The sequence below is a fragment of the Antechinus flavipes genome, chromosome 2 (genome assembly GCF_016432865.1).
Source record: "Antechinus flavipes isolate AdamAnt ecotype Samford, QLD, Australia chromosome 2, AdamAnt_v2, whole genome shotgun sequence".
Classification (NCBI taxonomy): Eukaryota; Metazoa; Chordata; class Mammalia; order Dasyuromorphia; family Dasyuridae; genus Antechinus; species Antechinus flavipes.
In genome coordinates, this window is record NC_067399.1 from 443,294,507 (window position 1) to 443,316,796 (window position 22,290).

The 22,290-nt window shown below is 37.8% G+C and overlaps 1 protein-coding gene across 9 annotated transcripts in view; it reads left to right on the forward strand.

Moving 5' to 3' along the window:
- PTPRT (protein tyrosine phosphatase receptor type T) overlaps nt 1-22,290 on the forward strand; it is a 1,291,476-nt gene that overhangs the window by 1,199,645 nt on the left and 69,541 nt on the right. For 5 of the 9 annotated variants that reach the window (XM_051979271.1, XM_051979274.1, XM_051979272.1 and 2 more), the window contains one exon: nt 10,545-10,644. In XM_051979271.1, the coding sequence (XP_051835231.1) occupies nt 10,545-10,644 (100 nt within the window). The remainder of the gene's footprint in view (nt 1-10,544; nt 10,645-22,290) is intronic. The other 4 variants (XM_051979273.1, XM_051979276.1, XM_051979278.1 and 1 more) reach the window with 1 other exon arrangement.

Below are 22,290 nucleotides of genomic sequence, written 5' to 3' on the forward strand. Positions count from 1 at the left end.
AAATGCCTAAGGGACTTCCAGTTTGTAGAGTTCAAAATGTCTAAAAGGCAGTTAATGATGCAGGACTGTAGTTCAGAAAACAGGCTATGTCTAAATATATAAATCTGGGAATTATCTGCATGCAAATGCAAAATGAATTCATAGGAACTAATTAGATCACCTGTCAAGGTAATATAATGGAAGAAAAGAAGAGGGGCCAGAACAGAGTCTTGAGAGTCACCATTGAAAAATAAAATATGGATGAAAGACAAGCAAAGGAAAGTGAGGAGCCACAAAGATGGGAGAGAATAGAGTCCCCAAAAATCCAGGGAAGAGAGAACATCCACCAGCTCTAAAACCTAACTCAAAATGGAGTAGGAGGTTAAGGCATATGAAGAAGATGCCCTGATTAGCTCACCTTGCTGATACCTTCTAATGCTTCTATCTCCCTGAAGTCTGAGTCTATAGATAGGATTATAGTTTCAGAGCTGGGAGGGTCCTTAAACATCTAGGCCAAAACTGCCATTTTACAGAGGATGGCACTGAGACCCAGAGGGGTTGAATGATGTGCCCAGTGTGGCAGACCATGATTTGAACTATAATCCTCTGACTTCCAATCCAGGATTCTTCCCACTATACTTTGGTGAAATCCCAGCAGTGACCCAAGGGCTGGACGGACCTCTCAGGTAATAGCCCAAGATGACAGGGGGATAGGATACCTTCAGGCATTCAGCTCATGGTGGGATGGATTCCTAGTAATGAAAGCCCTTTGGCATCTGTTGAATTCCCCATACATACTAAACATCTAGTTCTCAGAGGCCTTATTCTCTAAAGATTTTGCGCCAGCAAATGAAAACTCTGACTTTAGATCAGGTAAAATACTCATAAAATTTATATCCTTTCCTCTCTCACACACACACAAAAAAAAGTTTTTACATGACTAAAGTATAATGGGTCAAGAAATTGGATTCTAATCTTGGCATTTCTCCTAATGGGCTTGTGATTTTTGGCTAGTGACTTCCCCTTTCTGGGTCTCTGAGCTCCATCTCCTCTGTAAAGTGATAAAATTAGACTCAGTGACCACTATAGTGACTTAATGTGCTGCTAACATCTTCAAATTCTACTTGTGATACAATGTCCAAAATATCAAGCTCCCCTTTTCTACGAAGGGACAAAAAATACTCTCCATGAAAGTAAAACTTCAAGAAAAAAAAAAAAAAGTGAGAGTTTTCAATTCTCTCTCTCTCTCTCTCTCTCTCTCTCTCTCTCTCTCTCTCTCTCTCTCTCTCTCTCTGTGTGTGTCTGTGTGTGTGTGTGTAGCTCTCTCTCTATCTTGTGCCTTTTCATTTGGCCTCCCAGAAATGCACCCTTGTCTGCAAGCAGACATATGACTGAGTACACAGACCCACACACTTAAAGCAAATTTATTTCATACAAATTCATTTGTCCCTTTGAGAATTATTTTCTATTCTTCTTCACTTAGCAAAGCTCATCAATTATATCCTCTTTAGTGGCAGAATGCCAAATAATGCTTGCTCTCCCCAAGAATCTCAGAACTGAGCCATCCTCTGCCCGCTCCTGTGCATGCTTTTTTAACCCTGATCTTCTGGGTGCCCTGTAGTGTGGGATGGAGAAGCCTTGCACAGTTGCCTTGTGATGTCCATCAGTTATTAGTGTAATATTTCAGAGACTGTTAGAGTTTGAAGGAGCCTTGAAGATCATCTAATGCAACACCCTCCTTTCACAGAGAAAGAAGGTAACATTCAAGAAATTGGAAGTGCTTTCCCCAATATCACACAATAAGGTAGTAATAGGGAATCTGAGTGAGGTGGAGAGAGGAGCAGAAAAAGTGAGAAGAAAGAAAGGAAGCATTATCTCATTTGATCTTCACAATAACCCTGGAAAGTAGATGCTATTATCATCTGTATTTTACAGATGAGGAAACTGAGGGTCACACAGCTAGTAAGTGTCTGAGGCTACATTTGAACTCATCTTCTTGTCTCTGGGCTTGGCACTGTGCCACTGAGTTGCCTGTTTAGCCTTAAGAAAGTATTTATAAAACATATACATTTTACCATGTTTAACATATATTGGATTATTTGCCATCTAGGTGAGGGGATAGCGGGAAGAGGGGAAAAATTGGAACACAAGTTTTGCAAGGGTTAATGTTGAAAAATTATCCATGCATGCATATCTTTTGAAAATTAAAAAGCTTTAATAAAAAAGAAAGTATCAATAAGTATTTAAAAGTGTATTGCATAAAAGAAAAACGTGTTGTTAAAATTTTACCATGGAAGGATCAGAAAGAAGTCATCTCCAGACAGGAAGTCTAGTGACTGTAGGAACATCATCATCATCAAATAATAACAACAATAACAATTATTATAATAACTATATAACATTTTGATATTTGCAAAGAGCTTTACTTTGATGAAGTGAGGTGGTACAGTGGATAGAATCCAGGGCCTGAAGTCACGAAGTCTTTTCTTCATGAGTTCAAATTTGGCCTAAGACCACTTAGTAGCTGTGTGATCCTGAGCAAGTCACTTAATTCTGTTTGCCTCAGTTTCTTTCTCTGTAAAATGACCTGGAAAAGGAAATGGTAAACCACTGTAGTATCTTTGCCAAGAAAATCCCAAATCTGATCACAGAGTCAGACATGAGTGAAACAGCTGAACAACAACTTACATTCATTTTTCATTTGAATCTCATAGTATCACTGCTTAAATTCTATGTCCTCTTATAAACCTGAGTGATACAGAGAAAGGTCAACTTCTCTTGGGAACTGCTCAGAGATAGGGACAAGATTTTCTCATCTACTACAGTAATAGTCCTTTTGAGGCAGCCCCACCCCTAATTTATTTCTACAGTTGCTTGACAGAATCCACCCTCAGGCTTGCAGCTGAAGGTATGATCTCTCTTTCTCACCAAATGTCTTAAGCCTGGGGCTATTTATTCATGGAAAATTTGCTTTCTGATATAAAGCTGCTAAGGCTCTTCTGCCTCCTTGTACTAAGGAAGTTCTAACAGACTAAGGAGCTTGAGAGGACCTTGGTATCATTATATAGATTATAAAGCCAAAAAAACTGAGGCCCTAATGGATTATGTGACTTGCTCAAAAGCATGTAGCTGGTAAGTAGCAAAATCTGAATTTGAATCTACATCTCTGGAATCCAAGTTTAATTTTCTTTTGGCTACACCACAGATTCCTTCTAAAATGTTAGAACAGCCTTACTTTTCTTTCCTCAGACTTCTTATTTATAATCACTACAACACTTTTTCTTGTGCCAAACTGGGAGGGGAGGTGGAGAAGAGAGGGAAACACTTATAAATACTCTATACTATTAAAAAAAGCTTGGAAACTTTATAGAGAAGTATCAGGAAATAGAATCTATTTGAGAAGATCTGAGATTTTGTTTGGATCCTTTCCTTACTCTTTGTAACCTCTTTATACTTTAATGAATAGTTTTTGTGAGTTGCTATAAATGAAAAGAAAGAAGGGAGGGAGGGAGGAAGGGAGGAAGGAAGAAAGGATGGAAAGAAGGGAGGAAGAAAGGAAGAAAAGAAGGGAGGGAGGAAGAAAGAAAGGAAGGAAGGAATCTGTTTGTGACCTAGTAAATCAGATTTAGAGAGTTGCCTGAGGCAAGTAGGAAGTAAGGGATTTGCTCCAATCCCACAATGAGGATCAGAGGTGGGATTTGAACCCAGATCTTTCTAAAGCCACATATAGAATTTCATTCACTATCTCACTTAGCTTCTTGAAGAAGAGGATAATGAAAGATAATTGGAGGAGAGAGGGGGCATTAGCAACTGAAATCAAGTGACAGCAACTGGGAGTCAGGAGACCTAGGTTATAATTCACTGTATGTCCATAGACAAGCCACTTCCCCTTCCTGTGACTTAGTTTCTCATTCTATAAAATAAAAGATTTGATTTGTGAGGACCTTTCTGGCGCTAACATTCCAGAAGTCTGAGTCCATGCACCTCTGCAGTGATTCCTTCAGTTCTAAAATACTCCTCCTTTAAAAAAATAAACAAACAAAAAAACTGTTGGATAGGGGAAAATCTTTCCAAGCTTGAAGGCAAATATAAAAATAGAACTCAACACATGAAGGATAAAAGAATGAAAAAGGAGAGAGAGATTGATAATGGATTAATATAATGAGATGGCAATTTTGGTTTCAAAAGAGTATGATTAGATTCCTAATGACTGTCACCATTCTCTGGCCAATCTACCGTAACCAGACACTAATGCAAAAATAATGCCCCTCTTCCCTCTCACTTTGAAGATGGAAATGAGCATCCCTTTCATACTTTCACCCCTTCATTTGTTTTTGGCTCAAGAGATTATCTTGTATTAGGTAGCAGCTCTCTGGAAAGGGAAATGGATGTGTGATCAAAGTCCAGCAATTACTTGATTATTACATCTCCCTACTGGACTTTTGAATTAGCGTTCGACAAGTCTGCCTTTGTCTACAACATTTACAGGAAAGCCTGACATTGTTTCTTCTGGATCCCATCGGAGGGAGATACTCATCTCTCTATGTATGAATGGCATAGCTTGTTATGATGTCAGGTGGATATGTTCTATTTATTATATCTCCCCATCTGGAGGGATAGGTTCTGAATACCATATTTTTGGAAGGATTTTGACAAACAGGTGGCCAGGAGAAGGAGAAGGCTATGAAGCTATGGCATGTGAAGAATGATTAAAGAACCTGAGATGTTTAGGAAGAAAAGGCTTAGAGGGGAAATATTCGCTGAACTCAAATGTAAGAGAACTTGTTATGTGGAGGAGGACTATTATGTATTCCCTGAGGTGAATAGTAGTTCTAGAGAGATATATTTCCTCTCAATAAGAAGCACTTGCTAACAATTTGGGCTTTCTAAGAAAGAAATCATGTACTTGGTAAAAGGTACTGAGTGTCCTGTCACTGGAAATATCCCTAAACACACGGAATGGCCACCTGCCATTTCACTTTTCTAGATCTTGTTTTCTCCATCTGCAAAATGAGAAGGCTTGATCATTTCCAAAGCCCCTTCAAGTTCTAATTCTTGTGCTCCTTTGCCCTTTACATTATGCTTTATCTTGTACTTATCTGTGAATGAATGAATGAAACATTTATTAAGCACTTGGTTCTGGGAACTAAGCTAAGAGAGACAGTTCCTGCCTTAAGGAAACATATTCCAATGGGGGAAACAACACATAAAGGAGAGTGATGTGTAAAGAAGGTCCCTTGGTTCTAGTGAGTTTTAGGGATGGTGATTTGAGGGGAAGGGATGCATGGAAGTTGGTCAAGATGGATTAGGTTAGGTATTTGGGGCCAGCTGAATATAATGGGTTCTCATCAGCCAGGATTTCAAGCCTGGTGGCAGCAGTGGTAAGGTGACATATCGCAAAGATTTGGGGATAAAGGACATAAAGCATATAATCCTTCTAATATTCTCCTGGCTAATTGTGAAACCATTATGGAAAAAATGGTATTTTACATCTTTGCACTTCTCCTTAACAGAGGGGAAGTTTAGGCTGGATGAACCCCAATCAACGATTCGCAAACCTTTGTTCTCAGTATCTTCATGTTCTTAAAAAAACTATTGAGGATCTGTTCAAAGAGCTTTTGTTCACATGGGTTATATTTATAGCTATTTACTGTATTAGAAATAAAAAATAATTTTGAATTTGTAGACCCTCTGAAAGGGTTTCAGAGACCCCAACAATTCTTTGGACTACACTTTGAGGACCACTACCAAAGATGATCCCCACCTAACTTTGTGATTTTACAATAATCTTTTGTTTACTCTGTTATTATTAGCTCACAGTCATTTATTCTGGAAAACCTTTCATGTAGGGTGTGTACATGATATGGTTTATAGTTCCATTAAATATTCAATTTTGTATCAAAATCTTCCTAAAAAATCCAAGGACATTTATGTGTGTACTAGTGGGTGATGTTCCTTCAAATGTGAATTCTTCTGGGGCTTCAGGGAGATTGAATATAAGGAAGGAGAAAGACCCATACAACTGAGTGAATATCTTAGGAGAAGTCAAATGGAAAGTTCTTGGTGGGAGCATATATTCTAACATCAATGTTTGCAGCATCTCTATTAGCTCTGCCAATAGTAGTCTGGTAATCTAAAGGTCTGGCCACATTGCTAGAGAAATTGTAGCAAGCTAATAATCTACCCTGCTCTCCACAGGGGAAGGAAGGGCATTGCTTTAGGAAAGGGTTTAAGAGAGTAAAGCAAGTTAAGAATACAGTATGATGAAGTCTGGTGATTGATTTGTCTATAAGCCCGAATTATGATTTATCCTGGAGGCAAACTAGCATGATGTAAAGAGCCATGGATTTGAAGCCAGAAGACTTGGGTTTGAATTTTGGCATGATCTCTTGTTATCTCTATTACTTCACAACTCCTCTTCTCCCTTTCCCTCAGCCTCATTTTTCCCATCTTTAATATAAGGACATTGGACCAAAAAAATCTCTTCTGGCTTAAAATGGATCCTTTGCCTTACCACATTCTACTTTATACTTATCCTTTGTATATCTCTAGAGAATCCTCTCTGCACTTCCATAAACTATGATAGTTTTTTGAGCTAGACTTACTTTTATATTTTTAAACAATACTTGGCACATATCAGATACTTAATAAATGCTTATTATTTGATTGATTCATATTTGGATCCCCAGAACAGGCATAATAAGAATCTAATAAATGTGTGCTGGAAAAATGAGTAAATGAATGACTGAATGAATTGTATGATCTTCTCTCAGACCTAAAATAGTCCTCCTTGGGTCCAACTAAGAATGGAAAAACAGAGCACCTAATCTTGTCCTCACTATAGGAGTTTGACCCACAAGCCCAATTACTAACTAGAAAAACCCTTTACATCATCTCACCAAATGAAAACATCAGTCTTTCTATTGATTTTCTACCATAGTACCCAGAGAACACATATACTTTAATCATTTGGGGAATAGAGAGTGAAAGCCATCACTCCTGTGAAAGGGAGGATGTAATTCAGCACAAGTGCTCTAGGCAGCTTTCTTACGACACTCACAGACATCAGTGGATGAAGGGAGATAATTTCCATTTCTTTTTTACCAAGAGACCTCATGGGATTGTCCCAGAAAAAAAAAAAAAGAAGAAGCTTAATGTCTGCTCTATCCCAACTCTAGCTCCATTCCAACACTGAATGTATAGCTTAGCATCTCCACAAAATAGCCATGACAAAAATACCTGACATTTATATAATGTTTTAAACTTTTGAAGTAATTTACCTAGATTCTCATGTGTTCCTTTTAACCTCCTTTTGAGTTAGAGGTCCCCATTTTATAGATGATGAAACCGAAGTTCAGAGAGAGTAATTGACTTGCTCTGGATTGTAATTATTAAGTTTCTAAGGCAGAATTTTAATTCAGATCTTTCTTTGTTCCAAGCCTAGCATTCTATTCAAAACGCCGCAGTGCCCTTCATTCTTGTGACCTTTGTGGAGAAAAAGCTAACATGTCCAGGGTCATACTTAGTAGTCATTCGCATTCAGTATTCCTATCCCTAACAACACAGATGAGCTCAGAAACCCAGAGTTCTAGATCTCATGCTTCTTACCATTTGCTTCTCATCCAGGAAGCTGGACTTAGCCAAAGACCTTGTGGGGGAAACTACCAGCTGTAATTGGGAAACTATCAGCCAGCAATATCCATACCACATTTCAAAGCACTAAGTGGATTTCAGTTGGGCTTCAGGTCATTTGGCCTTAACCCATGAAAAGCCATTGCCCTTGGCAGTTGGGAAACATTTTTCACAATGATTAGATTAGATGGGGGCAGGAATTGGGGGTTAGAATGTGAAAAACTGGAGGAATAAGAAACACAGCAAGAACTGAATTTTCCAATAACCTGAAACTGGGCTCTGCTTTTTTCCCTAGATCTTTTTGACTTCAAATTATAAAACATATTGCATCTGCTGTAATAGAAAAAGGCAATGTTTACATAACCTGTTCCCCCAGATAGAATACTCCAATATGGCTAATTGAGGCCTGAAGAAAGAAAAATGATATAATTGTAATGATGACAATTATTATTATAACAATAATAATAGCTAGCATTTTTATAGCTCAAGTTTACAAAATGCAGTATGTATATTATCTCATTTGAACTTGAGCTTGTTTCCTATTTTGCTCTAACCTAGCAATCCCAGCTTTCTGCTCCCTGTTTTTTAAAAATTATCTGTTTAAAAACCAAACTGTAACCACAAACTGTATTTGGTTAACAGAGGAGAAAATGAAATTCTAGATAATTCTGTGTGGGGCCCTAGATGTATTTGATCTATCATATTCCTGAAAGTCTAGTTGAGTATGAAGATTTTTCCTTAAAATCAGACTGAGAGCAAACATTTGGACTAAAGGGGACAGGTGTTCTATATGGGCAAATGATGTAAGATATGAGTTCAAATCTTGATACCACACTGACTACTCTGTGATCTTGAGCAGGTTATTCAACCTCTCAAAATTTCAATTGTTTATTTAAAATCAAAGGGGTTAGAGTGGATGATCTCAATCATATGGTCTAAAATGGATACAGTACTACCCACAGTTCCAGATTTAATATGGTCTTCTGAAGGAATGAATAGCAAAGCATTTATTTATTTTTGCTGAGGCAATTGGGGTTAAGTGACTTGCCCAGGTGACACAGCCAGGAAATGTTAAGTGTTTGAAGTCAAATTTGAACTCAGGTCCTCCTGACTTCAGGGCTATCCACTCTATCCACTGTGCCTCCTAATTGCCCCTAATGAAGCATTTGTTAAGTAAATTTTATTTAATATTGTCATTATTTTTTGTCATTATTAAATATTTATTAAGTAAAACTTTGTGCCAATCATTGTGCTAAGTGCTGGATATGTAAATACAAGCAAACAAAACAATCCCTGCCCTGGCTAGGACTTTACATTCTATTAGGAATAGACAACACATAAAAGGGATTTGGAAAACAGGGATAAAATAGGGTAAAAGGTCACATATTAGAGTTTGGGATAGATGGTTCCAAGGCTAACTGAAAGGTTCCCATAAAAGGAGAATAAGAAAAGTCAGGGCAATATGGCATTATCTCAAATGATACTTTGCATGCACCTGAGAAAGTTAGCGTCTCTGTATGGGGCATATTGAAAAAAGTACTCAACTGATTGTCAAGAGACGTGAGTTCTTCACAGGGTTGTGCTGGTAAATGTTTAATAAGTGGCTTTGGGCGGGAGGAGGGCATGTATGTATGACACACTTTAAGTTCAGTTTTTGTTATTAACATTTTCTTCATTGCTTTTTAAAGCCCAGACAATCAACAAAACAATAAATCAAAGTCCTGATTTGTAGCTTTTGCCAATTTCCAAGATGTAAATGCTTATACTGAAAATTTATCAGCTTTCAAGAGCTGTGCCAAACTAGCTCTAGCAAACCCTGGTTCTGAAAGTCCCAGGTCTCAGTATCATCAATCTGAGACCAGCTTCTCCAGACACTGCTTTCCAAGCTCACCAGGAAGGTAGAGCTCTGTGGAGGATATGCCCAAGGATCTCTTGGTTTGTACCATCTTTGTCTGGGCGTTGGGTGTATGAAGTAGGTGATTAGCATGATGAGTCCGTGTAAGGAGCAGTTACTGCTGGGTCAGGGGTAAATACAGCACGATTGAGGCAGACCGTGATTAAAATAGAAATAGGAAAAACACATCACTTCCATCTCTCGTGTACTGAGGGGAAGGGAAGAGCATTCAATTTACAACACGAATGGAATGGGAGATCCAGTACAAATCCTTCATTTATGGATGTGGAAACTGAGGCTCAGAAAGAAGAAGGGACTCCTTTGGGGATAAATATCGAAGAACAAATTATTCCTTCACTAGTTAATCAAGTATTTATTAAATGTCTCTTGTGCTAAGCCCTAGGAGAAGCAAACATCTCTCCCTACCAAAAAAACCTAAGTATGATTCTTGCCTTCAAGAAGTTATTGTTTGAGTCTTGGTTCATCAGGGTGATCTCACCATGAAGAAAACCAGCAGCAAAAATGCTTCCTCCTAGTGTCCAGAACTTGTCATTCCCACTCCCAGTCAGCTGGCTTCTTGCTTCCAAATGACTTAAGAGGATGATACTCTATGTGCACTTGGAATTCTTATCATCTCTTTATGCAGGAGATATATTGGGGAAACCCCAGACTGGTTGTCAAGAGATATAGACTCAAAGATTGGGTCTCCAATTAACTGATTTCATCACTTTGAACAAGTCAGTTCTCTCTCATCCTCAGTTTCCCCATCCATAAAGTAAGGGAGGGTTTTGAATGAAATCTCTACGGTTTTTTCCAAGACTAAGTTGCTGGGACTGTCTGAGTCAGGGCTATTTATATATTTTTTTCCAAGGATCCTATCCTAAAACCAGGATGTTGCTTGGATTGAATTACTGTGCCAAGCTGCTTGGAATCCTTATCTCTCTATCTGTTAGGGTTGTATCACCTGAAGGAAGTCTTTTTTTTTCCCCTACACTTGTTACTTTTTCTTCTTCTAACTCTCTCTCCTGTTGCTTTCTAGGCATTACCTGAGGGACAGACGGCATCTTGGGACACAGCCAAGGAAGATGAAAACCGCAATAAGAATCGATATGGGAACATCATCTCCTGTAGGTGCAAAGGTGGATGCTTCTCTCTGGGTTTAGGAGTACATTTTCTCTGGTGGCCTGTACCTTTGTGCCTGATGTGGTTTATCTTCCTATAGTGTCAAAAGCATTGGCTCAGGAGTCAAAGGTTCAAATCTTGCCTCTGATATGATATAGTATGACTTTAAGCAAGTCACTTAGGCTCAGTTTCCTCATATGTCAAATGACAGGTTAGATTAGGCTGTCTCTTAGTTCTCTTCTGAATCTGTATCTATAATCTTGTGATGGGAAAAGACTTTGCATAGGATTGTGTCACTGATTTTGGAAACATATCTTCAGTGTTTTTTCTTTCAAAACAAGGTCATCTTTTTATTTGTCTACAATTTTTATTTCAATAATATTTTAGTATTCTCCAGTTAATCTGTAAAGACAATTTTTAACATTCATTTTAAAATGAATGAGTTCCAAATCTTTTCTCTTTCTCTCTCCTCTCTTCTCTCCCTCCCTTCCTCTCTCTCTTCCTTTCTTCCTCCCATTCTTCCTTGAGTTAGTAAGCAATTTGATATGAGTTATACATATTCAATCATGTAAAACATCTTACAATATTAGTCATATTATGAAAGAAGACACAGATACAAAGAAAAAAATATAAAACAATATATATTCACAAAAGTCAAAAATAGTATGCTTTAATCTGCATTCAGATTCTATCAGTTCTTTCTCGGAAGGTGAATAGCATTTCTCCTCATGAGTCCCTTGGAACTTTCTCAGATCATTGTATTGCTGAGAATAGCTAAGTTATCACAGTTGATCATTATACAGTATTACTTTATTGTATACAATGTTCTTCTTGTTCTGCTCACTTTATTCGGCATCAGTTCATATAAATTTTTTCAGGTTTTTCTGAAATCTTCCTATTCATCATTTCTTATAGCACAATAATATTCCATTATATTATTATATACTACAACTCAGAACAAGTTCATCTTGTAAGTAAAAGCATTTCCTTCATCCCCATCTTTGTTATACGAATCTTTATGTATACAATACACTCACTGCGATTCAATTATCAAGAAATGGTACTTTGATGTGCAGAATTAAGATTTGCTCAGAACCCCAAAACCTGAGTCACCTGGACTCTGAAAGTAGCTCAAGAGAAGAGGGATACAGAGCAAAATGCGGTATTGGGCTCTTACTTTGGAATTTTTTCCTAGTTTACTGACATGACAAGCCTTCTTTGTGGAAGATGATGGAAGCATAACCTATGTGGATTGTGCATAGACACATGCCCTCTAGAAGTCTTCTCTTTTCTAGAAGAGAGTAAATAATTGTTCACAGGAAATCCTCAGTGAATAAGTAAATATCTTAGTGGCAGAAATAAGGAAAAGAAAAGAAAAATTCTAGTGACTGAGGTATGAGTACAAAGAGCGTTAGAATAGGAGACATGAAACTTGAGTTGCAGTCCTAGGTCATATTCTTGCTAAAATGATTTGAGGCAAATTATTTCTTTTTGAACCTTAGTTTGCTTGCATATAAAATTAGAAAAATATAAAATAAATATAAATAATATATAAAAATTAATATGAAATTAGAAAATTGATCTTTAAGATCTTTAAAGCTGATCTTTAAGAATCCTGCCAGCATTCACATTAATAGCTAACATTTATATATCATTTTCAGGTATGCAAAACACTTTGCATATGTTGTCTCCTTTGATCCTCAATCATTATGAGGAGTAGGTGCTATTATTATTTTGATTTTACATTTGAGGAAACTGAGAATGAAAAAAATTCAGTAACTTGCCAAGGTCATACAATTAGAAAGGGTTTGAAGAGGGGGTAGCCATTTGATGCACTGGATAGAGTGGAGTCTTGAGTCAGGAAAACCTGAATTCAAATGTGGCTTCAGACACTTATTAGCTTAGCTATGTGACCTCAGGTCACATAACTAAATTTTGCCTCAGTTTTCTCACCTTTAAAAATGAGCTAGAGAGGGAAATGATAAACCACTCCAGTATCTTAGCCAAGAAAACCCCAAATGGGGTCAGGAAGAATCAAACTTAACAATTGAATATCAAAACAAAACCATGGATCTGCTTCCATATTTATAGCCCTATCCATTATACCATGCTGCATCCTAAGTACAATTATAGTTCTGTAGGAAGTAGTTAAAAGTGACCCATTTAACTTAGCAACCAAATGGTATTCAGTCCTAAGTTCCCTCCTTTTACCACCACCCCAAAATGTTACAAAGTGTTTTAAGCACATAGGTTCCAAATCCAAATACTTGGATGAGAAGTAACAGTGCTTCAAATCCTTCCTGAGACAATTTGACCCCAGTCTGTCTTTCCAACTTTATTTCTTTCTGTTCTTTTCTCTATAACCAAACTGGACTGGTTGCCATTTCCTAAAAAACCTTGTGATTTTTTTTTCCATTTCCATGATAAACAGGTCTTTCTTTGTACCTGAAAAACTTTCACAACCTCCAATCCTCATTTCTGTTATTAAAATTCTCTCCTCCCCTCAAAGCTGAGCTTTTTGGCCACCTCTTCCTCGGTGTCTTTTCAGATATTTTTGGGCAAGTCTACTATTATCTTCCTCTGAATTCCAAGATTTTTTGGGTATCTCTATAATGCGTTTATTGCATTCTGTTTTTATCGTAGTTATTTATGTATATGTCTCATGTCCTTGATTAAATTGAAATCTTCACTGGGGACAGGAGTTATGCTTCATTTATCTCTGCTTCCTCCTCAAAGAGTCACATGGAGCCTTATTTTCAGTAGGCCATGATAAATGTTCATTGAATTGTTAAATAACAGAGAAGATAAATTCAGATTTATTAGACAAGCTTTGACATAACTGAAACCATGGATTTATATTCTAGTTCATTGGCCTGTGGGGTGATCAATCCAGGATTTTTGACCAACTCACTTATTGAGCATGCACTGTGCCATTCAGTTGACTCAGTGATATATTGGAACAAAGAAAATCCTAAATGCTAAATTAACTTTAGCACAGTCCAGTTTGTTTAATGTCTAGACAATGCCTTAGAAAGAACTTGGAATGTGGAATGGAGTAGGAACATCTTGCAATGGAGAAAAGAATTGAAAGTTTCACACAAATACACACACACACACACACACACACACACACACATATCTCTGCATACACACACATCTGTGTATGTATATTCCTTATTCTGATTCAGTGGTTGGATATGTAGATATTCACAGTCTCAAAATGGTGGCCTTTTCTGTTATTGATGCACATCATGCAGGTACGTAATTACTTATGTACAGTTTTTCAGTGTATCTGTGACTTCATCAATGTGGGTTTTCATACCAGATTGCAGCTATCAACCGTGATCCAAATAATGAGCTTACTAGAGAAGGGGCCAGCCAATAAGCTAGGGATTTTTCTTGCATCATCTTGTTTCACTCTGGTCTTTATATGTTGAGCATCTAACCTATGCTTGTGGACAGATTGACTGGAATCTCAAGAAAAGAAGAGGAGTGTTTGACTTTAGAATAGATGAAAACAGGAAACTAAGCCCATCATCCCCTTCTACATTAATTCATGAGACATCAACCCAGAACCAAAAATTAGGTTTTTAGTAAACATCCTACTCAGCCTCTTGCCCTTTTTGTGAAGAGGCTTTTTTAAGAGGTAGGATAGGAAGCCAGGTTATACATAAGCCAGAAGTATTATTGTCTTTGGATTTATTGTTCTCTTTGAGTTCCCTTTTTGATAGTAGGGATTTCATGGGCCTGAGAAGCATCATCTCAAGGCCATGCATCATTGGCCCCGAATACAGGGGTTTCTAGGGCAATCTCTGCAGCAGCACACCTCATATTTCCACACAGTCTGGTAATGTGAGGAAGCAGCAGTGACCAAGAGAGTGTGTAGTTCCTTTCCATTCCATTCGATCAGTTTAATATATGAGGCACTGTGTTGGGCACCGGTTCCATGGAATAGGATTAAGAATTTGCATATCTAAGGCAGAGTCTGCTGGATCCTCATTCTTTGATGAAAATGGCCAGCCATAGTCTCTCTCCATTATTGGTTCAGTTTGTACACACTTTGCTCAGCATTTGAATACATTGTTACTGGCTCCTGAAGTTTTCCTGTGAGAAAACACACTGTGCTATAATTAAATGAAAAACCTTGTCAAGTGATAGAGTGTCAAACAACAAGAGTTAGAGGGAAAAGGCAGCATCATGTAGCAAGCTATGTGCTGGGTTTGGAATCCAAAAGATCCACTGCTAACATTTATCATCTATGTAACTATGGACAAATCACTTTACTTTGCTGAGCCTTGGTTTCTACACCTGTAAAATGGAAACAATAATATCTGTAGTACACACATACACACACACACAAATACATAATAACCTGTATCGTAATTGTTGTGAGACTTCAATTAGCTAGCACATTTAAAGCAACTTGTTGTTATTATTTAGTTATATCCAACTGTGCATGACCCTATTAATGGTTTTTTTGGCAAAGGTAGTAGAATACTTTGCCAATTTCCTCTCTACTTACTTTTACAGATGAGGACATTGAGGCAAACATAGTTACATGATTTGCTCAGGGTCACACAGTTAGTCAATATCTGAAGTTGGATTTGAATTCAGGAAGATGAGACTTCCTATACCACTTTTCTGCCCTTTTAAATCATCATATAATATCAGTTATAAGAGATATCCCAACCAAAAATCATAGACTTAGGCTTTAAGGGATCATCTAATCCACCTCTCATTTCATAAATGAGAAACAAATGCTCACACTGACTTGTCCAAGTCTACAACAATTCTACTGAGCTCAGGTTTTAACTCATGTCCTCATACTCCAAATCTAACATGCTACAAAATGCGATCTTTTCATTTCATAGGTGACAATTCTGAAGTCTGAGATGGGGATATTTTATGAACACAATGAATTAGGGGTGAGTCTGTAACCAAACCCCAGATCTCCTGACTCCTAATCAAGGGCATTTTCCACCGAATTAACTGTCTCCTTTGAATATAAATTAAAGATCATTCTCCTTTAATAACCCCCCTCACCCCCGGGCTCATTCATGGTACAGGATTCTCTTTTTCCAAACCTCTTGCTCAGTATGACCATTTTGTTCAAGCTAAACCATTTCTTCCGTGACTGCCCCACACCAGGAGTCTATCTTCTCGGCTGTCACTTACTGTGCAGTGAAGTTGATGGCATGTTATGTGTGGCTGTCTCACAGAATCTTGGAAACATTTCTACTCCCTGTCCTTTACTTTGCCTTGCTTTGATGGCTTGGCACAATCCATTCTTCTCAAGCCACTGACCTTTCAAAGAGTAAAAAGTAATGTTTCTTTGTGCGAAGCTCATTGTGCTAAACGGGGTAGAATGGAGAGATCCCTAGAGAGCATGGAGAGGCAGCTAGATTATAGAGTTCTAGGTTTGGAGGCAGGAAGACCTGAGTTAAAATCTGGCCTTAGATAATTTCTATTAGTATGAACCTGGGCAAGTCAATTAACCTCTGTCTGTCTCAGCTTCCTCAACTGTAAAATGGGGATAATAATAGCACCTGCCTCCCAGGGTTGTTGTGGGGAAACAAATAAAAATGTTTGCAAATTCTTAGCAAAGTATCTAGATCATAATAGATGCCTAATAAGTGCTTATTTCATTCATTCCACTTAGAAGAACTTGATTTGAATATCAATTCTGCCTCTCACTAACTCAGTAATTTCAATTCAGCAAACATTTATTAAGTACCTACTATGTACTAGGTAGTCACTACACTAAGATCCTGGGAATATGTAGACAAAAATTAAATGGCTTAAATTCTACTGAGCTATTGAACTGAATTTCTGTACACAGATAACTAAAAATAAGACAATCTTGATAGACCCTTGATAAAAATCACTTCCTCTGCCTTAGCCTCAATTTTCTTAACTATAGAAATGAAAGAGTTGGGTAGATGATCTCCACTGTTTCTTTCAGCTTTATTTCATTTCAACTACATGATACCTTTGTATGGTTATCCCCATTTTACTGAAACACAGTCAAGTAAATTTGCCTATGGTAACTTAAGGTCAAGTGTCTCTTACTTCTGGAATTTAGGAGAACTCTGTTACTTTGAAAAGTCTGGGTTTGAGATATGATGCTTAGTTGTAAAATACTGTCAATCTTTCAAGAGAAAAATTGGATTCGTTTCCCTAGTTGGGCTGTCCTGAGTCAATTAGTGCATCATTTCACAGTATATGGCTTTCAACTACAGTTGATGGGGCTTTATGGCAAGCTGTATATAATACGAGCTGATCTATAACTTCAGCCTTCTTCAGGATGATTTTCAACCCAGCATATTGTGCTAAGTCTGCAGTATGCACCTTAATCCAAAATATATCTTCTTATGTGTCTGATTTTTGAGGCAGGAATCAAAATTCAGGAGATGTTGAATTAGCAGCTTCATAGTCATAAAAAAGAACTTATGAAACTAGCCCTATTGATGTGTTGAGAAGCAGCCAAAATCTAATGGATATGCAGTCTACATATGGATAACAGTCCAAAAGGAGGTACATCTAAGACAGAACCACATAGGTAAAGATGCTCATGTTGACTGTCAGCAAATGCCAAATTAAAGATCCATAGAATCTGAAAGTTGGAAGGGACCATAAAGGAATCTCTTGCAATCCATATTTGAAGTGCAGCAAATTGTGTATCAAAAGGGATAATGGTATAAAAATTGGTGAATAAGTTAATCTAGCAAATGTGATTGATTTAAAAAAAAAAAGGAGAAAGTGGTAAGTTGGATAGTTGCATAGATATCTCACCTCTATCTATTTCTTTCACTTATTCTTCCTGTATACCTTGGGAAAGGGGAAGAATAGAATTGTTTTGAGAGGTCAGAAATGAGCCAGAGAAGTGAAAGGTACTGGGGAGATTGAATAAAAAAAAAATACAGCTGAGATTTGCAGACTTCCAAGTAGCCCTGATCTCTTAGTTCAATCATACTGGTTGCCATTGGTACCATACACAAAACTGCTAAATGTATGGGGAATAGAGGCAGGAGGGAGGAAGGCTATGTCACTTTTCTATCTATTCTGATTCCTCTCATGACTCGTCTCCTTTGAGCACTCTGGACAGACTAAGCAAAGCTTGAGAATTATGGATTGGGGTAGGTACTTTGAAAGAGACAGAGCTAAATCACTTGCAGCTAAGCTGCATTGCACCACTATTAAGCTCATGCAGGTGTGGCATGTAGGGGAGGGAATGAACCGTGTCGCAAGTAGTTATAGATTGCTGTTAATGTGGACCCTTTTCAGTTTTATTCATCTTTGGAAGTCAACTCATATGCAAGTTTGAGTTTCTAAACCTTCATAGCATTAGGAAAGAGCAGGGCTGTACTGCTAGGATACCTGGAAAACGTTCCTGAGAGGAGCATGACGCTCTCTATTATCCCCAGAACTTCAGCCTATTAAATGTAAACAAAAGAACCCTGTATGGACCCATTTTTCCCATCACATGTACATCACATGTGCTGTACATATGCTTACTTTCCATTGGCTAGGCATAAGTCATTTAGCAATAGGTGAGTCAGAGCCTAACCTAAGGCTGTGTTTCTAATATGACATATGTCTGAGACTTCATCCATTAAACATCTGGAAGATTTCTTGACATGGTATCTACTCTCCCTGCTTCCTGGATGGTCATTGTTCTCATTCTGCCTTCTGTGTTTCCAAAGTTTTCCACTCTATCAAAACAATTCTTGTTTCTCCCTTCCTTCTTTTTTCTCTTTCCAATGTACCCTCTAATACTTATCTCTAGTTTTAATGAACTTCCCCTCATCCTAGCTTCCTTGATCTCCCATTTCTTCTCTGGTCTGGGGCTTAATGAAACTTAGCTTTTCCCTGAAATCATCATATCTCTCAATATCTTTTCCAAGTTTGGTAGGTCCTTCTCTCATACTCTAATTGTCTCATTCCTTGCTTCTACTATTATTCCCTCTCTTTGACTCTATTATGCATCAATCACTTTTCCTCACTTAAAATTCACTAAATACTGGTTATATATTTGTTGCTGTTTTCTATGGAAGTGCTGGTCTTTCTTCTTCCTCCTAAATAATTCCAATACCTCACTCATCATCTTCTCCATTTTAAACTTTGCCCCCTTCAAATGACAATCTTAGTCTCAATTTTTATGATCTTTGTCTCTTGTCTGCCTCAACTAGGGGTGGAAGTGATCACACCTTAGATACCTATTGTTTCTTCTCCCAATCCTGCCTTTATCACAGTTTATCCAAATTTGTCCTACATTCCAGATTTCCTAATTATGGCTGTGTTTTAAAATAGGGTTTTACCATGCTGTGTATTTCTTTTCACCATTCTCATTTCAGACAGACCCTCTAATCTAGCCTCTCAGAAAGCAAAGTGCATGGCCACACCATTACCCATCATATGCCCTTCTTTACCTATAGAAGCAACACCCTTGGAGTACAGGAAAAACAAAATGTCTGATTTGGGAAGGAACTAGGGGTGGGTGCAGCAGAATTCAGCTGTGCCTTTTATATTATGCATCTAGAGGAGGAAGAAGAGAGAGTAGCCATTGGTTCAGCAAAAAATGAATGTAAGAGACAAAGAAAAGCTACAGAAGAGTATTGGAATGGAAATTAAACAGGATAAAAAAGGGGGGGGGAGTCTTGCACAGAGCAATGGAAAGTGTTCACAGCCTTGTATTTTTCTGCCCCAAAGGTGAAGCCTGCCTGGGTGTGATAAATACAAATACATTAGGAGTCAGAAAGAACCAATGTGATTAAAATCCTCAGGCAACAGAGAAAGCGAGTGAGAATAAGAAACCAAGGACACAACATCAGGTCCAGGTGAGGACAGAGAAGATTAAGGAAGGAAGAAAAGAATAAATGGAAAGAAAAAAGGGGGGGAAGCAACATTTTTCTTTTTTTAAAAAAAGAAAAGATAGAAAAGCTTTAGCTATATAACTAATTTCTTTTGAATCTATATTTAGTACTTAGAAAAGAAAATGATGGGTCTTTTAGAAGAAGGAAAGGAAAGCAACCGACAAAAAAATAGAATGAAAAGAATCACCAATGAATTCCTTGCCTTGGTGTTTATAGCACAGCTTGGGGCAGATCCTCTCAACAAACAAGAAATTCAAAACAAAAGTGTAGAAATCATGAAGCATGAGTCTTGTAGGTGATAACAAAATTGTTGTGTCTGAAAACCTAAGGACAGAAGAAATTTATTTATCATTTCTCCTTTTGCACCAGTTCCCCCACTCCCAAGCACTAAGAGGAAAGAGTTTTTGCCCTCTCTCTTAACCCAGACCACCTGTGTGTTGAGGGTAGAGTAGGAATTCCTATCCATAAGACTGAAAAAATAGAATCAGAGAGAGAAAGAATCATATATCCCATAAGGACATGGGAGCTTGCAACTTAAATAGCAAGTATACAGGTGTGAGAACGTACAGCCCAACAGTCTGTGTTATAAGGACTTTAACTGCTGCCTTAAGGAAAGAGTTGACACTAATTTATGTAAGAGACTTTCTGGTCCTGATGAATGGCCAAATGGTTCTGGGAGATGCAGAAGACAGTGCAGCAGTGATGCATTTTACAGTTGATGGTAGGCCAAAGTCAGGGTAGCTTCCATCTTCATGATGGCACCAGGTTCATGTTCCATCATCATCTTTTCTTTGCTGAGTTTGTTTGACTCATAAGTCTCTTTTAGTGGAATTCAATGCCATGAAGTAAAACTTGTTTGCATATTATCCGGGAGAAGATTTCTGGGGAGAAGGACACTAGTTTTTGTTGAGCTATTACAAGAGCTCTCTGTAAACACAATCTGGATTGGTTAGATAAATGTTCCTGAACTAGTAAAATATTTAAATTCTCTACTGTAGATGATTCTGTTTTTCATAGACTCAACATAGTAGTTCTCAGCAGTGAGGTCAGAGAGCTGAGGGGATAAAAGGAAGGCCATGATGAGAAGAGCAGAACTTGGAGAGAAAGGACAGAAGAAAGAGGGAGAGAGATTTTATGCTTATATGATTTTAAAAGTAAGAACTTTATAGGATTGTGTACCAATAAAACTTTGATGTGACAAGATCCAGCTCTAGGCTCTACTGGATAACATGTGCCTTACACTATCTCTGAGGAGTGTATTCTCACAAACATTCCTCCATCCAAGTGGCCTCTGAAGCTCCAGGGCAGCTTTTAGTGATGGTTTAGAAAATCTGCTACCAGGAGACTCAACTTCCATAGCCTAGGAGTGGACAAGACTTTATGGATCTTAAGAGAAGATGAATTAGCCTGTCTAGGGTAAACTTGAGGAGTAGCTTCTTAGTCACAAGTGGGAGCCCAGTTTCTATTTTGTGAGCTGATAAATCAGGCAAAACATTTGCAAGATTTTTAGAAATGTTGCTCTAGTCAGTGCTCCTTAGTAAAAAGATACACTAAAAATTTTCTCCCTTCCTCTCCCTTCCTTCCCTTCTTCCTCTTCCTTTTCCTCTTCTCCTTCCTCCCCCCTCTTCTTTTTCCTTGTCTGCCCACAGAAAGGAAAATCCATGTTTAGAACATTCCCATCATTAACGTGTTTATTCAACAAGCATTGATTAATCACTTGCTGTATACTATATATTATCAAGGTATTGGAGATAGAAAAACAATAACAAAATAGTCCCTGCCCTCAAGGAGCTAATATCTTATTGGTTGTGCAATATGTACATTGAAATGAAGCTACAAAGTACACACATAAATTTTGAAGAAGGAATGAAGAGAGGCCTCTGGGGAAAGGGAAAGCTGAGGTTTGAAGGGATCTAGGGATTATAAAATGTGGCAAATTCCAAAAATTAGATCAGACTGAGAAAAGATGTAGAAATAGGATATAAGATGTAATGGGAATTAAAAGTACCCTGTTTAACTAGTATGTAGAGTGCATGAGGATAAATCATGAGTAATCTTCATGGACAGTTAGGCTGGAATCAGAATAATGGATGGGTTTTCTAAGGCTAAACAGATTGGTTTGTTTTATTTTAAAATCATACAATAAAGAACTATTAGACATTCTTGACCAGAAAAATGACATAGTCCAACCTGTGCTTTAGGGATACAATTTTGGAAACTTTGAGGAAGATGAGTTAGGGAGAAAAAGTCTAGAGAAAAGAAACATTTTTTTTTTATTTTATTGTGTGTATGTGTGGGGTTTTTTTTTTTGTTTGGTTGGTTTTTTTTGTTTTGTTTTGTTTTGCTGAGACAATTGGGGTTAAGTGATTTGCCCTGAGTCACACAGCTAGGAAGTGTGAAGTGTTAAGTGTCTGCAGTCATATCTGAATTCAGGTCCTCCTGACTTTAGGACGGGTGCTCTATCCACTGCACCACCTAGCTGCCCCAAAAAGAACCACTTTTGACCACATTCTTTTGCAATAGTACAGGGGAGAAGTAATGAGGTCCTACTTTAGGGGAATGGTCATTCGAGTAAAGAGGAAATAAGAAATGCAAAAGTTTTGATGGAGGTAGAGTAAACAAAATTTATCGATTGTTTAGATATGAGTTGTGAGGCAGCAAAGAGAGTAAAGGTTGATTCCTGATTAGGTTGTAACCCTGGCTGACTGAGAGAATGATGCTGTCATGCATAGAAATTGGGAAATTGGGGTAGTTTTAAAGAAATAGAGAATGAGTTCCATTTTGGATGTG